The sequence below is a fragment of the Pyrgilauda ruficollis genome, unplaced genomic scaffold (genome assembly GCF_017590135.1).
Source record: "Pyrgilauda ruficollis isolate IOZ18807 unplaced genomic scaffold, ASM1759013v1 scaffold38, whole genome shotgun sequence".
Taxonomy (NCBI): domain Eukaryota; kingdom Metazoa; phylum Chordata; class Aves; order Passeriformes; family Passeridae; genus Pyrgilauda; species Pyrgilauda ruficollis.
Window position 1 is genome coordinate 6,677,079 of NW_024525267.1, and position 16,202 is coordinate 6,693,280.

General features: G+C 46.9%; 1 protein-coding gene across 4 annotated transcripts in view; it reads left to right on the forward strand.

The window, feature by feature from the left end:
* Window positions 1-934: 934 nt before the first annotated feature.
* The window catches only part of CEP170B (centrosomal protein 170B), a 58,612-nt gene continuing 43,344 nt past the window's right edge, over window positions 935-16,202 (forward strand). For all 4 annotated transcript variants that reach the window (XM_041476344.1, XM_041476343.1, XM_041476345.1 and 1 more), the window contains exons 1-3: window positions 935-1,014; window positions 2,246-2,381; window positions 14,259-14,348. In XM_041476344.1, coding sequence (XP_041332278.1) covers window positions 2,277-2,381; window positions 14,259-14,348 — 195 coding nt within the window. In that variant the 5' untranslated portion in view covers window positions 935-1,014; window positions 2,246-2,276. The remainder of the gene's footprint in view (window positions 1,015-2,245; window positions 2,382-14,258; window positions 14,349-16,202) is intronic.

Here is a 16,202-nt window from a genome sequence, read left to right on the forward strand (position 1 = left end):
TGGGCTCTCTTTGAGAAAGCTTTACCATGATACTCAGTGCTCCTCACAATGGGAGAAAAAGTTGTCATCACTCGCTGCACTTACTGTTCTTCAGAATTTTCTAGTTACCTACAACTGAAAAGAACTCATAAAATGGCCTGTCCTTTCACAGCACCCATTTCTGGCTCTTATTCCATGGTTAGATGCTCAAGATTAACTCAGTCCTGCCAACTGGATTTAGGTACAGCCCTGCAAGAGGACAAGGAGCGTATGTGGATGTGGAGAATGAGAGAGACTGGTGCTGAGGCTGGAGAGGCTGTGCTGGGACTCGGGCTGGAGAAGCAGCTGGTGCTGGGACTTGAGTGGGAGAAGAGGCTGGTGTTGGACCTCCCTTGGGCTGGTGTTGGGTCTGGTCCCGGTGTCTCACAGAGGCAGCATCTCCAGTCCCATGGCATCAAGCTTGCATGGTGGACCTTCCCAGGCCAAGGACGGCGGCCCTGGTCAGAGAGGTGCCAGAGGCTCTGCTGGCATTCACTGAGCTCCTCTGACAGCCTGAAGTGAAGGATGCTGAAAACCAGGGCATGGCACTGGCACAGGCTTCCTGGAGAATCTGTGGATGCCCCATCCCTGGTGATGTTCAAGGCCTGGACGGATACGGCTTTGAGGAACCTGGTCTGGGGCTGGCATCCCTGCCCACGGTGCCAGGGAAGATGACCTTTACGGTAGATGACCTTTACGGCCCCTTCCAACCCAACCCATGCCATGCTTGTGTCCCCGCAGCGATGACACGACCCACAGCCAGGCCAGCACCTTCCGCTCAGGTGCCCCGCGAGCGCCGGCGAGCCGGGTGCGGGACCTGCCGCGGCACCGCCGCCTCCCCCGGCCGGGCCCGGCAGGGCTGGAGCCGCCTCCTGACGTCGGGAACCTGCGGCGCGGGGGCGGAGCGGGGCGGGCGCCGGGAGCGGCCCGCGGGGCAGGCAGAGCCGGCTGGCGGGGCGCGGTGCCCGGCTGCCACCGCGCCGAGGGCCGCAGCAGGTAGGGCGGGCGGGCGGCGGGCTGCGGGGCCGGCACACAAAGGGCTGTGCCGGCGGCTCCCGGCTCCCCTTCCCGGGCGCTTTGTCGGGGCCGCGGTGTGTGGGGCCGCTCGCATGTCGTGACACGGGCGCGGCAGCGCGGAGCGGCGGCTCCCGGAGCGGCAGGGAGGCGGCGGGGGTCGTGCGGGCTGGCCCCGTCCCCCGCGGAGGTCGCTCATCCCCACCTGCGCGCCCCGGGGCCGCTGAGGCGGCGGTCGGGCCGGGGAGCGCCGCGCAGCCCGGGGAAAATGGAGATCTCCTTCCCCCGGTGCGCTTAGGAATGCAGCTGGGAGCCCGGGAGGTGGGTGAGGGGAAGCTGAGAGCCTGGCGTGTGCCGTGAATCCTCCTTCCTCCAGCCAGGGAGGGGAAAATGGGATGTTGTGGGAGAGGCAGGCGGAGGGGCCGCAGGAACGGGCTGCCCGCAGCCCGGCTGTAGCAGCGACAACAAACAGGTGTGGCCGGGAGAGCGCCCGGTGAGTGCCGCACGCAGGGCGCAGCTGCCGCCCCTCGCTGGGCACCGAGCCCCGGTGGGAATCGCTGCCTGTGTTCCTGCCCTGGGGTAGCAGAGCGGCTCCGTGTTTGGACCAGCCGTGCAGCGGGGGAGGAAGGAAGGAAGGAAGGATTTGTGGGATGCCAACTTACATCAGTGTGGAAGTGGGATGAGCAATAGGGAGGTTGGTCTCCTCCCTCCTAGCACTGGTGTAAGCGCTCCTGGGAATGCGCTGTGAAAGGTTAGAGGAGCCACGTTATGTCACCTCACTGATGTGCTGGTCCACATCTCTGATGATGGGGGAGGCTCAGGCTGTGTAGCACCGTGGTAGTGGTGAGGAAATGTTCTGGAACGGAGATCTTTGTTGTTTTCTCTTTTTTTTCCCCTCCACCATATTTCATCATTTCATTCATTTGATTCAGCTGGATGCTTCAATTTTTTAAACAATCCTTTCTGCAGATTCTTAGTCTTACTTTGCCATGGGAATATTTCCAGGGCTGCAGAGCTCCTACACATGGGCAGCAGGTCCTGGCAGACACTTCACAACTGCTTGTTGTCACCAGAGATTTAAGATAGGAACACAAGTGCATGAGGAGCGTTGAGTCCCACGGTAGAGGGAAATTTGGGAACAGTGGCTACACACTCTTGTACTTGCACACTTCATTAATAGCTAACTGTGTCTTGTGGGTTTTTTTGTGTTTAGGATGTATAAAGGTTAAGTGCCAAGCGCCAAAATGAGCGTGACTTCGTGGTTCTTGGTGAGCAGCACTGGCATTCGCCATCGGCTCCCTCGGGAGATGATATTTGTTGGAAGAGATGACTGTGAACTGATGCTCCAGGTAACATGGCTCTTTTTTTTTTGCAATTATTTCTTCTGAAGATGCAGTAGATGTGTATGTGATGCTGAGGATCTGTTTGATGCTTTCAAGTGACACCTTTTAAAAGGAACTTCCTTTTTTTATCCTGAGTCTGTGTTTCCCCTGAAGACTTCATGTTTGTGACAGCGCGAGTGAGGTTTTCAAATTGCCATGTCATCAGATGGATAGGATCTGTAGCGGTGGGAGATTAATCAAATAGATTAACTGTCTTGATGCTACTAGAAGCAGTAAACAAAGACATACCATTCTGTCCTGATCTGTGATTATGCTGCTGGCTTTTTTAGCTTTTAACACATGCACTGTTTACATGTGATTTGAATGCAGGCAGGGTTTTTTGTTTACCTGTTTTTCCCTTTAAGTGTGATTAAATTATTTATGCTGGTATTTCTCAGGTGTTTTTATCATGATAGAAAACAGTGATGTTTAGCAGAGGAAATCTGTTTTGGTAGGCTGAGTAGGCTGGTGACCTCTTCCCAGAGTAATTGTGTTACTTGGGCAAACTTTCAGCTTCTGTTAGTACTTTCCATACCAGCATGTGTCTCTGCTGGACCTAATCCAGCATGTCTGAAGTGTTGACTGTGGTCTGATGTTTGACAGCATAATGTAGTAGATGTCACTCCAGACGAATGGAGCTGGAATCTTGCAAAGAGCTTTTGACAGGAGCAATTTAGCTCAGGAATTTGTAGAAGCTCAGATTTAAATTAGTGATTCTGATAGACCCATGCCATAAGTACTTAAGTGCACAAAAAATGTTCTGTTGCACCTACCTGTCCCCCTTTTGCCCCTTTGTAAAGGTGGCAAATGTTCCTGTTGGTGGCAAAATTAGGAAGCTGCCTGCAATGCAGACACCCTCCTCATAATTTCCACTGCTGACCTGATCACAGGTATGTCCTAAATGCTGTGCCGGTGATCTACTGAGGAGGCTGCATTTGTAGTTGCTGCAGGGATTTTGTATGATATGTTAGTAGGAGGTCTGTTTAGAGAGGTAGGAGTTCTTGTATGAGGTGTACTTGAAGGGCAAGGTGCTGTCCAGCTGTAATAAAATGTCGGTGTCCACAAGAGGAGAGCTTGCAGAGTTTGTCCTGCTCTGCCTGCTGGCAGTGAGGGGCACGACTGTGCTGCAGTGCTAGACTTGGGAGCTCCTGTTCCACAGCAGATCGTTTGTTTGGGTTCTCCCATGAATCACACTATCTCTTATTTCATGTTTCTACATGTCTGGCTGCTGAGGCGTGTAAAGGTGAGACATTAAAAATGTCCTGATGTTTGCTGTATATCTGCATTTGGCTGCTCAGGAACCTGATTGGAATCTTCTCTCATGACTTTGAGGGAGAAAACACAGTGGCCCTAGTTTCCAGAAATGGTCTAAGTTGTAGGCTGCCCATCTTAATATCTTGTGAAGAAACTTGAGGGTTGTTGTGCATTTTTCTTAGCTTTCAGTACTCTGACAGTCGTGTCTCAAGCTGTGGACTCTAAAATAAAAGTACCCAAATACCTGTTATGCTTAAAATGCACAGCTTGTTTCTCTGGTTGCTTATGGGGTTAACTGGATGTCATGAACTGTGAGCCTCTCCATACCAACCAGAGTATTTCATGCTTCTTTGCAAGCCTGAGCTGGTTTGTCAGTGTTGCTTGTGGAGTACCCAACCTTGTGAGGCTCTTCATTTGCCATGCACTTTTCTACAAGGTAAATTAATTGAGATTCCTGGAGGAGCCAGGAATATCTGTGAAACGGTTGTGTCTGGGGACTCATAGGTGGTGGGTGGTATTAAAAGAGGTTTCCATTATTTCACAAGAGTGAAGGCTCTGGATTGTCTATAAAAGCCAGCAGCTTGTGTTCATGGGGTGAGCTACATGTGACCCTTTATAAACATACTGGTCTGCTATCTTCAGTAATAAAGCTTTTTCTAGGCTCACATGTAAGGTCTTGTTTTAAACAGCACAGCACATTCTTTTCCTAGCCATTTGCTTATGAAGATGTTTTCCAGAGCTACTTGGGGCTCCAAATGAGATGTTTGTAGTAAGACTGAGTGCAGAAGAGAAACTGTGAGCAGGGAGACTTCATATCCAACAGAATTGTATGTGAGCAGATGGAGGATGAGGTCTAAAAATAGACTTTTTCCCTTCTGTGACTGTCTATGTCACAAAATCGTTGTGCAGATTGGCACAATCATTTGTCTTGGGGGAAGCTTAAGAAGCAGGGCAGTTATCAGAGCAGATGGACAGAGCTCTTGTGGCAGTTGTTTGCACCTTGTAGTATTTCTGTGGTGCTGACCCTGAAACTGTATATTCACTGCATGGTTATTTTCCATATATATTTCAAGATACTGGCATTTAATCCTTTAAAGTGCACAGCTGGGAACAGACTGGCAGTGACTGGGTGACCTGGTCAGTGTTTTTTTATCTCTAAGGCTCTTACTGCTTATTGATTTCATCGTGATATGGTTTGTGGTTCCCTGTTGAGACCACGTGTAACATGGTGCTCAGACATACAGCACAGAGACAATCCTTGTCCTAGAGACCTTCAGTCGTGCCTTTCTCATTTTACTATTTTAGGAGTGTCTTGTCTATTGATATTTTCTTGGAATGTACTGTCTCAAGCTATCAGATTTCTAAACAGCAAAAAAGGGTGGATTTGTCACCAAACAATTAAGCTTCAGTTATGTCTGGTTTTCTTATTTCCTAATATGAGTAGTGGATTTGCTTTGTGATTAACAAAGAGGTGAAGAAACCCAAAGTCTTTAATCTTAAAGTAGGTCTGACAGTGGGGAAACATAATCTACCTTGATATCTTCTATACCTACTAAGAGGATTAGTAATATTTTAAATGTTTTTGCAGCCCTCTAAATCTTCTAGTACAAGTAAATGCTAGATTTACATTGGTTTGAATGTTAATGCATGGGTGAAAATGCCATGGAGTGTAGCTGTAGCTTGGCATGCAGTGTTGCTACCAGAGCCAAGGGCTCAATTCTGCCCTTTTTCTAAGAAAACTGCTTGATTTCTTCAACAGCCTCGCTGCTTCCTTCAGGTAACAGTCAGCAAACTGCAGGAGTGTGGAAATCTGGACCGTCACTAACTTGCACTGGTGTGGGTTTTTAATGTGAAACGTTTGCATGGTAGGAAGTTATGGTCTGAAAAGATCTGCTTTTTTTGTTAATCAAAAATAAATTTTGGGACTATCCTGAAGAAAATAATTTTTCCCTCTCCCCAACATTCTTCTTTTGGGAAATGCAGCTGCCATTTTTATCGGCTTTGATCACTTGCTTAATGTGATGGGTACTCAGGGGACAAACATTTTGCAAACTCAGAAATTTCACTTAACCATTGAAACATTCCCTGCTACTACTAAACAAAACAATTTTTTGCATTTTTGCTAAATGTAAATATTTACAGAATGGAAAGCGGTGTCATGATTTCCCTGTTTTTGTTTGAGAGTGATGTTTACTGGAAAATTTGGGAAATAGAAATGTTTAACCAGTGCTCCCCTGATTATTTCCCTCCCTTTAGAGTGATGCTCTGGGCATGTGAGTTTGTACATGAGTGTGGGTTACAGCAGGAGTAGGTGCAGGCAGCATGATGCTGTCTCTTTTATGCCTTTATCCTGTATGCTTTTTGAGACAGCCTGACATTTCCTATCAGGAGACGCTGTTTGCAATTGCTTACAACTCTGCTAAACTTTGTAGCTGTTTGGGATGAGAGTTTATTTTCCAGGCATCTGTTTTATGCAGTGAGTTCTAGATGCAATAATTTATCTCCCTTCTTTGGTCTTTGCTGAGAGCAACTCTGAGAAAAAATGCTGTTTTTTTCAGGTCAACTATTTAAAAGTATATTTAGCCTGTTCTTTGAAGTTCTGGCATTGTAGTAGAGCTAGGTCAGTGAAGATTTTCAAGAGTGAATGACTAAGTTGGAGATGGTGGGTTTTGGGTTTTTTTGCCCACACCCAGCGGCTTTGACCAAGTTCCAAGCCTTTGAATAAAATCTGGAGTTGAAATGTGGTCAGCAGGGACTTATTTGATAGTATTCCCTTAAGTAATTTCATCTGGGAGTGAGCTTGGCAAGGGGATGGAGTGGAGAAGTGTCAGAGGTTGGGCAAAGAGGAACTGGGTGCAGGTATTCACAAGGCTGGGGTGTAGATGCAACAGCAGCTGTGCTGGATTAGATCAGGGTACACCTAACCTGGTGTCCTGACTCAGGGGTCAAAGCAGCTGTCTAGGAAAGGGCAAGGACAAGCCAAGAGTGCAATGGTACTTCCAGAATGCTTGTTCAACCTCTTCACCTGTGTTTCAGGAAGCCACAGGTCAGATCTTTGCGTACAGTGGTTGGATTTCTACTCTATGGAGCTTCACCAAGTGATGAGGATTTGGCCAAGTGAGGAGGTACAATGAGGATTCTGTTTGTGCAGAGTGAGAGGAGGAGCAGCAGGACTTGGAAAAGTGGAGAGGGTGTTGAACATAGGGCAGAAGCTGCTCGGTGTGGGCAAAACGGGCATTACAGGATGTGGCTGCTGAGCAGCATTGCCCTTAGGCCTGAGATGGGTCAAGACTTGCTATTTATTATTCTGGTGTCAGAAGAGAGCTGTGAAAGCTCCTAGCCAAGCATCTGTCACTGGTCCAGATGGGACTTCGCATGCTGCTTATGATACCAATTAGTCAGTTCAAGTGGTAGGGCCTTGTGAGCTGGACATACAAGTTTGTTCTTCTGGTGAATCACACAAAGGTAACAATACTGCGTTTCCATCTTTTTAGCTTGCTTTGTTAAAAAGACAGGGAATTACAAGCATCTTAGGCACCCAAGGAGTATTCTTATGCCTGCTAAGTCAAGTGTTTATAACTGCAGAGCAGTTACCACACACAACAAGGCTGCTGAAGGCTGCCTGTGTAATCCTGCCTCTGCCCCTGTGTACATAGGCATGAAGATGCAATCTGTTATTGTGTCGTTCCAGGGTATTTTTCCCCGCAGGATCTGTTCTGTGTCTGGTATGCAGGGTGCACGGCGTGCTCCACAAATAATAGAGTGCAAAGATGAACCCTGCCTCTGTGTGACATCTGGTCAAATTAAGGTTTCATTGACCTGATGTATCCTGCCTTCCCTGGGCCATACTTGATAATACCATGTCTCTCCTGTGTAGTTTAGTAAGTGCATACATAAACAAGTGTGAATAGGTGTGGTGTAGGGTGTCTACAGTGTTATGCTGGGAAGAAGCAGATGGTGAGAACCTGGTAGATGATCTTTTTCCTAGTCCTTCTAGGTGGATTCACTACAGTGCAGAAATTGTATCCCTCCATTGCTCATATATTTCCAGCGCTGGGTGCTCCCAGAACAAGCCATGAGGAGTGTCTGCTGGTTTTTGTGTCTGGACCTCCTTCCCCGTGGAAATGTAGGGTTAAAGTGGGAAGCTGTAGTCGGGACGGGGAGATACCCCAAGTGTGCTGTTTCTCTGCAATTATCTGGAGGGTTGAGCAAGCACCTAAGTTAGTCCCTGGCTGTTGGGAATTGCCAAGAGTAATTCATTAGGTGTTACAAAGGAAGTAAGTGTCTTACAGAAGGGAATGGATCTAGCCTTGGGAAGGTGCTGCTTTTTGACAGGTAGTGTTTCCAGGTGCTGGGACAGCAGCTGTGGGAGGAAGGATACACATCCTGTATTTCCAGGCCTAGAGTTGTTTTTTTGGCTCTTCCTTGTCCCATTGTGTTTTGTTAATGTGCAGTTGATGGGAGGAGGTTAGATGCCTGATGGCATATGGGTGTAGGAGGCTGGAGGCACAGCGAGACAGGCAGACCTGGGAGGGGAGTTCATTGCTGGAGGCAGGGTAGGGAGAGAGGTGATGGTGGCACTGAAGGCAGGTGGTTATTAGGGTTGAGAGGGCTTCATGCAGCTGGCAAGGTTCTGGAAGCCTGTACTGCCAAGGGGGAGGTTTGGAGGTTTGTCCCACTCGAGTGGGCAGAGCAAAAACGGAAATGTAGCTTCTTGTACAAGATCCTGATCCAGGCAGTAGCAGCTCAGCTGCACTATAAAAATTCAGGCTTGTGTCCCACCTAAAATGATGCTTTTCCATTCCTCCTGGGTGGCCATGTAAAACAAAGGAAAAGCCAGTGCATCTGTGGGCAGCATGCTCCCTGTGGTCGGGATCTGACCCTGGGTCACTTGAACCAGTTCACTTTGGGAATAGAGAACCAGCGAGCAAAAACCCATTTTACCCCAAAATAACGGGTTAAGTTTTTATGGGAACCATGCCAGCCTCCAAATCCCTTTGCCAAGCTGTGGGGATTACAGTTTCATTTTCCTGGGGGATTTCTCTCTTTTGTTCAGTGCCTTATTTTTTGCATGAGTACTCAGGCCCTGGTTCAGCAACAGATCTGCAAAGCCCATGATTTTGGCTGCAGCAGAGCTGAGGGCAGGAGCCTCTGCAGCCTGGGAGCTGTAAAGAGAGTCCAGCCCCAGGATGAGGTGGCTACACTTGCTGAAGAGATTTGTTTGCTTAGGCAGAGTCATTAGAAGCTGGCAGCACCTGCCCCTGGGAGCGATCAGGCTGCCACAGGGGTGACACACTTGCAACCAGCCTGGGGCAGGATGGAGCATTCACTGATATTCTGGAAAAGTACTGGAGGGGCCAGTGCACACAACACTGTGAAATGCTTTGTGGTGAAAGAGGAGGACCCAGTGTTCACATCTGTCATTAAATGTTATCCAGCATATGTTTGCTTTTGAGGAGCAAAATTCACATTTCAGGCCAGAATGCCTGGAAATGGATATTTATTATTGTTGTTTTGTTGGGTGGTTTGGTATTTTTGTTTTTTTGTTTTGTTTTGTTTTGTTTTTTTGATTTCATTTTGTCTGTCTCCATTCTAAAGTGGGACGCCAGCAGTGGTTTATATTTCCTTACTGGGACACTTGTGCAGAGCGCAGTACTGGCAGAAATGTAACCTGTTCACTATGGAAAGTATTTGAGCAACTGTTTTATTGCATGCTGCCACCAGAGCACTGCAGTTATTTTGTGCCAGAAGTGAACAGCAGTCTGCAGTGAGGAACAGGGAAACTGCTCATGTTTGTTTATTTTATCTCCAGTGCCACAATGCCTCGCGGCACTGGCAGGGCTGAGGTCCAAATCTCAACCCCAACCGGTAGGTTTTCACCCATGGTAATTCTCCTGAGAAAAAAGTGGCATCTGTATCTGCACAGACAGCTGAGCTGCGTCTGCTCCCCGGCCCTCTGGGGATACGCAGGCTGTCTGGCTGTATTTCTCCTCCTGCCTTCCTAAGCAGGTCTTTTTGCCTTGTGGATTTTGCTTGGCGTCTCTGCAGCTCATGCTTTCATCCCAAGATCCCTGTTCTCTGGATCAGACCCTTCACCAAACACAAAGCTGTAGGGTATGTGCAGTACACGTAGCCGCAGTGTGATTTGTGCCCCCGTGGAGATTCCTGCAAGCTTTTGAAGCTGATTTGGCTGATCTGATGATGTGTGCAGTTTTGAGAATGACAAGTGAGCTGCCTGGTTGCATGGCTGATTGGAAACTGGTGATCCAAGGTGTCGGTACCACTGTGGGACTGGCAGGCCCCCGGTACCATTCCTGTGTTTTGTACTATCTGCTTAACATGATTGTGGAAGAAGGAAAGCTATATATAAAGTACCTCCATCCTCAGTTATATGCTGTGTGTGCATTTTGTCTACTAGGTATTTAAAACATGATGCATGGTAGATAGTATGACAGAAAAGCAACACAACCTTATATTAGGAAGTGATTTGAATGTCTGGAAATTCCAGCCCTGGATGAGGGCTGAGTGTAGTAACAAATCAGTGTCCATGTTTTCCCTGCAGAGGAGTGTAAATATTCTTAATCAGAAAAGCACACGTGTTTTCCTGAGAGTTGTTTTCATTTGATAACCGGTCCAGTGTTGGGACATGGTGAGAATGCTATGTGCTTCCTTCATTTCCAGCCTCTTTCCTCCAATCCTCCTCAAGGACTGTAGCCTTGTTTCTTGCCTGAAGATCACCACTGCTTAAGAGGATACCCCCCTTCCTTCTTTTCCCCTACTCAACCTCCCCTGAGGTGCTCCAGCTCTAGTTTGGTTTTTTGGATCTCTTACCCATAGCTCAGGACTGCTGCTCACCCCATCACATGTGCTTTTTTGGTGAAACAGATTATTTTTTGCTTTTGACATCTGGATATAGGTAATTGAGGTTTCTTATTAACACTTTATTGGAAATTCTATTGGTTTGGTTTTTTTTTTCCATTTTGGACCCCTGTGTCTACTAGTGGCAGATCAGTCTTGCCTTTGGTTGTGGAGGTCATGGCTGATCATTAAGCAAGACTCAGTATTTGGTGCACGTGTGCATTTAGGCTAGAAGTCCTCTTATGTTAATGATTCAGTCAACTTAATTGCAGTTTTTCAATTTATAGATGCCTAAAATCTTTCCAGTGAAGGTGCAGATGGCTGGGAGCTCTGCACCTATGGGCAGCTCTGTAATGTGTTGACTCAAGCTTCTTAAATCACTTTCTGTGATTCAGCAGGTCACTCCTTAGAAACCACTGGCCTGCTGGGCTGAAGTGACTGTCCCTGGGCTCTCAGCTGTTACCGGCATGGAAACTGGTTGGTCTCCTCATGGGAGGTGGGATTGAGGGAGTCTGCTCCTCTCTGCAAGAGACAAAAGCACCATCAGCTGCTGGGTTGCTGCTGGCACTGCACACAAGAGCAGTTTATGTTAAATGTGACTGATGTTGAAATAAACCACACCTCAGTTCTCAAGAGTGACCTTTGGCAAGTCTGCATCAAAATAAATAAGGTGTGATTTTAGTTACTTTAAGTTGAGTTTCCTTGGAGACAGGCCCCTAGGAACTCCTGCTGCCAGTTCCTGTGATGTTTGCTGGCTTAAGATAAACAAAACAAAAAAATTCCTCTCTTCTCCACAAAAGCATGAAATTTCACGGAAGTGCAATCTGCATAACAGTTTGCCTTGTTCCTGATGTGCTCTCAAAGAGATGCTGAGAGGTTGGATGAAGACTGTGGGTCAGAGTTTTGCATGTTGTTTTGACTCCTTTTGCCATAGGCTTTCTTGAACACAGCTGAAACTTCCTTAGAAAACAGGGTGGCATAAATTGGTTCCTTTGGTGACCTCTTTCTTCAGTGATGGAGGGGAATATCATGTTGCTAGAATACACGTCTGCTCCCCTGAGATGACCCCCATCTGATTGGGGACCCCTGAGTGGCTGAAGTCAGCTGTTGTAGAACACAGTAGACCAAGGGCTGTGCTCAGTTACATCAGGGTCAGATGCAGGGCAAATTGAATTTTTTGGAGACAGCTGGTTCCCAGAAATAAACTTCTTTTTAAGTGACTTGTGATACATTTAAAATCAGATACCAGATCTGCCCCAATTTTTTTTTGTCTGGGTTAACTTTTTGAGCTGGAAACCTCCTGTCCTTGGAAGGGGGCTAAATGGTTCGTTCTACCTTTAGAATCTGTTAATCTTTAAATGAGCCTCCATGATGTGCTGTAAAAAGCTAAAGTAAACACTGCTGCACCAGTTAATCAGCATTCCCTTGTATCTCATTGGGAACAGTGGCATCCACGATTTTGAGCAGCAGGGGAATCACAGGGAAGACAGACCATGTCTGTGCTGTGCAGGCATGGTCCCCTGTGCATGGCTGTCTGACTCGAGTGGCATGAAGCACAGCACATAAATGCCCATGGATAGGGAGAGAGGATGGTCATCCCCCTCTGCTTTGTAGGTGAGGTGTGGGGAGCCCTGTCCAGAGCAGTGCTCAAACAGCCAGACTGTTGTGGGGACAGACTCTGGGCTCACATCCCTCCAAAGAGTGTGGGGCACTGTGTGACAGATCAGGAACAACCCCAGCTTGTGTAGCATCAGCTGCTGTGATAGCTGAGGCTGTGCCTGGAGACACTCCTGTCCTCAGAGCCATATGCTGAGGTGCAGGGCTGGGGCAGTGTCCCTCAGCTGTGCTGGCCTGGGCCATCCTTACCTGGGCCAGCACACACCTGCCACAGCCACCTGGGTCATTGAAAATGGAACTGAGGAGCTGCATCTGGTGTGGATAATGAGAGAGAGAGGCAGTACCTTCACTGCAAATGCTTAAGACCTGCCCTGCCTTGAGGTCAGGGGTCAGACACCAAGTGTGGGGATGGCATGGGGGTGAGGGGTTTGTGTGTGCCCCTCCTGGGAGGGCTTTGCTCTGTGTTGTTTCTCATGTTTAGTGCTCAGCATAGCAGGAGGCACAGGTGGGGTGTCCCCAGTCATGTTGTCTCTGCCTGTCCCACCTCTGTCTTTGGGGCAGCATCAGCTGGGCAGCAAAGCATGAAGTGCTTCCTTGGAAGTCCAGCAGCATGTGGATAACTGTATTAGTGAGGGAGCTGGAGGCCTGGGGTCACTTGCCTCTGTCCTCACTGCCTCTGCTTGGGGTGACATGTCTTGAATAGTGTGAGGGACGTTGCAAGGTGGAAAGGTAATCTGATGGCCAGGTATGTGCTTGCTTCATAGTGGTACTTCAGGGTTATTTTGGAGGATGTGTCTCCTGGGCTGATGGATGCTCTGCAGGGGAAGGAGAGGCTGTTTCTCAGGTGTTCTGGTACTTCCCATGTGTTTGACATTGGCAAGGCCAGAAGAAATTCCTGCAAATAGTAGCAGTTTGTGTGAAAAAAGCCTCTTTTGTTTCCACCAAGGAATTGCCTGAAACAATCTTTGCCTCTGCATGCTTGCAAGAAGCCAGATAATGGCTTGCTGAGAGCGGTGCTGTGGAAACCAGTGTGTCTATACTTGGCAAAAGAAAAGGACTTTCAGCAATAACTTGTTGGTTGGTGCCCAGGAAGATGAGGATTAGCTGACTTGGAGCCTGGCTGGTCTCCCTGCTCTGCTAGCATGGCCTCCCCTCCCCTGGCCTGAGGTACCAGGGAGGTCTCAGTGCTGTGTGTACGTGCTGATGGAGCGACTGCTTCCAGTGTCTGCCTGAGGTCAACTGCAGCAAGGATTCAAGTTACGAGAGGCAGCAGGTCTAAAAACAGACAGTCTGGTGTCTTTATAGCTGTAACACACCATATTTCAAAATTATTCATAGATCTTGTCCTAGCACTTCTTTCAGAAGTCTGACATGATGCCTGCTCAAGTGTCACACTCTGTTTTGAAAATAAGGTGCATTCCTTGTGCATTGTGGCAAAGCCAGTGGCACCAGATCACTGTCAAGTTCAGTGTACTCAAACCCAGTTTGCAATTTAAATTTTCCTGGAGCTGCTTTCTTTCTCATTCCAGGTTTACTAACCTCTCTCTAACTTGGAACACATCCTAAAATTTAAATTCAATTTCAGGACATAATCCTGGGAGCAGTATCTCCCAGGGAACAAGTTTGGTTTGTAACTCAAGAGAATGATTTTTTTTTTTTCTCTGAAAAATAGAAAGAAATGATCCCAAGTAGGAGCATCCCTGGTGTTGAGGCCATTGGCCTCAGCGGTTGAAAAATGGAGATCTTCTAGCTCATGCTGGCTCAGATCCTGGCCCCCAGGCTTTCAGTTTGACTGATTTTGTTCAGTGTGTATTGATACAATTTATTGAAATTGTGGCATAGTCTTGACAGCCTTCAGCAATTTTTTAAAAAAATTTTTTGTTTCCCTTCTCCATGTGAAAATAACGCATTGTCTTCAAACTCTGCAAACAGCCATGGAAGCATTTACTGCTTATCCTTCCATTATTTATAGTAGTAAATAGTATTTAATCCTTCCTGCTTTCCCCCTGTGTCCCCCTACCCCACATCAAGCCAGTTTAATGTCTCACTGTTGCTCTGGTTGCCAGTGTCTCTTGTGCCTGACCGCTCTCACGCTCATTGTGCTTCCATTGGCAGTCCCGCAGCGTGGATAAGCAGCACGCTGTAATCAACTATGACAAGGAGAAGGATGAGCACTGGGTGAAGGATCTCGGCAGCTTAAACGGAGTAAGTACCAAACCTCCCAGCTGGCAGGGGTGGCCTGGCGCTGTGCTGAGTCTGCAAGCACTCATGTGCTTGCTGAATCCTGCTCTCAGACCCTTTTGGGTCACTGCAGCTGTTGGCATGAGTTAAGCCAAACACGCATCATTATGTGCAAGGGCTGAGGTGGAGGTCATGTAGCATCTCATCTTGGGAGGGGAAAGCTTTGGTGAATATTGTATTGCTTACTCCCTCTCTACTGGTGTCCTTGCAGAATGCTTCAGGGCTCACTAAATTATAAAGCCTCTTGCAAAAGGGGAGGAAATAAATTGAGTTTCATATTGGGGATGTTAACTTTAAACTGGTGGAGATTCTGGAGCAGCTGTTCAGCATGAGCAGGGTGACCTTTTGGTGGTTTGATTGTCAGTGCATGGAGTGATTTATGGGGTGATGAGACATTTAATTTCATTGGGGAGAAACTACTTAAAACCACCTCTTCTTTTTTTTAATAATAAAAATTGTTATTTTGCCTACCTTGAGCCTGGTTTGCGTGAAGACCAAGGAATACTATGAGCACAGAAGAAGGAACTGAGCCTGACTGAATCTTAGCCCTTGCTCTGGTTCAACTTGTGCGGTGGTGTTAGACACCTGAATTCTGTGATATTTAAATACACCATTGTTTTAAAAAATGTCCAAATGTCATGGCATGCCTCTGTTTTGGTAGTTTCTTCATACAAGTGGAGCTGTTCCTCTGCTGGAGCAGGCCTGAGCTAGATTAATATAATTGTCTTCCCAGTGGGGGTTTTACTGCAGCCATTGTTTCATTGTTTTGGACTGAGAAGCCCTCCACCATCACAGCCACAAAACCACAAGACGAGCCCAGAAACTTGTACAAAAACAGTGGCTAAAGCAGCCCTCAACCATTCTGCCTCTTCTGGCATCTGAACACTGCAAGAATGAGTGCTAATCCTTCTCAGCCTAATAGCTGAAGGCACAGAGCCCTGCTGAAATGGGAATATTTCCAGTAACTGGTCTGGACTCTAGCTGGATCCCTGGTTCAAAAGGGATGGTATTTAACTCATGGTGGCAAGATAGCAGATGAAGATTCTGCTAGCAAGGGAGGGAAGACTTGTACCACTAATTATTTTCTATCTGCACATGCTAAAGCATAAGAATTTACAACATTTTAATAGTAGACTTATGCTTAGAGAGTCAGTGGAGTAAAAGGGAGTTACAGCAGTACCTGTCTTCTGCAGATGATCAAACACTGCTGTTGAAAAAGACTGTTGTGGCCAAACCAAATATTGCATGCAAGAAACGTACCTTTATTTGAAAATTGTCACAAAAACTTGTTTTCCCCCCTGAAACTAAAGAAATCACTTTTGAGCACCTTGATTTTAAATCCATTTTCAGAATTTCCTTTTACTTTGTATTTGAGTAGTCAGCAATGCATTATATGGCTTTGCTGGATAATCTGGTTCATATTAATTATCAAAGTGTTTTATATTGTTTTTATTATAATGTTCAGGTAATTCTGCTGTCTCTGTTTAGAGGTTTTTGTTTTTAAGGGTAGCATTTCTATCCAGATTAATAATTTTACTGACATTACTTTATCTCAAGTAAACATGGACAAATAGGTAACTATCAAAATGGGTTCTTGCAGACTTTTTTGAAGAAAATTCAGCAAACCATTGTTCCTATTCAGATGTGACTGTTGTGGGGTTTTTTAATATTAAAAATTTTGATGCAAATTGGAATTCTGTGCCTTTTAACTAGCTTCACTGTTTTTATTCTAAAATTACAGGCCTGTTTCCCAGCTCTTCTGTAAATTGCCAGGAAACTGGGGGCTGTTGTCTGCTGAGGTTCTAGTTTCCTGCTCTG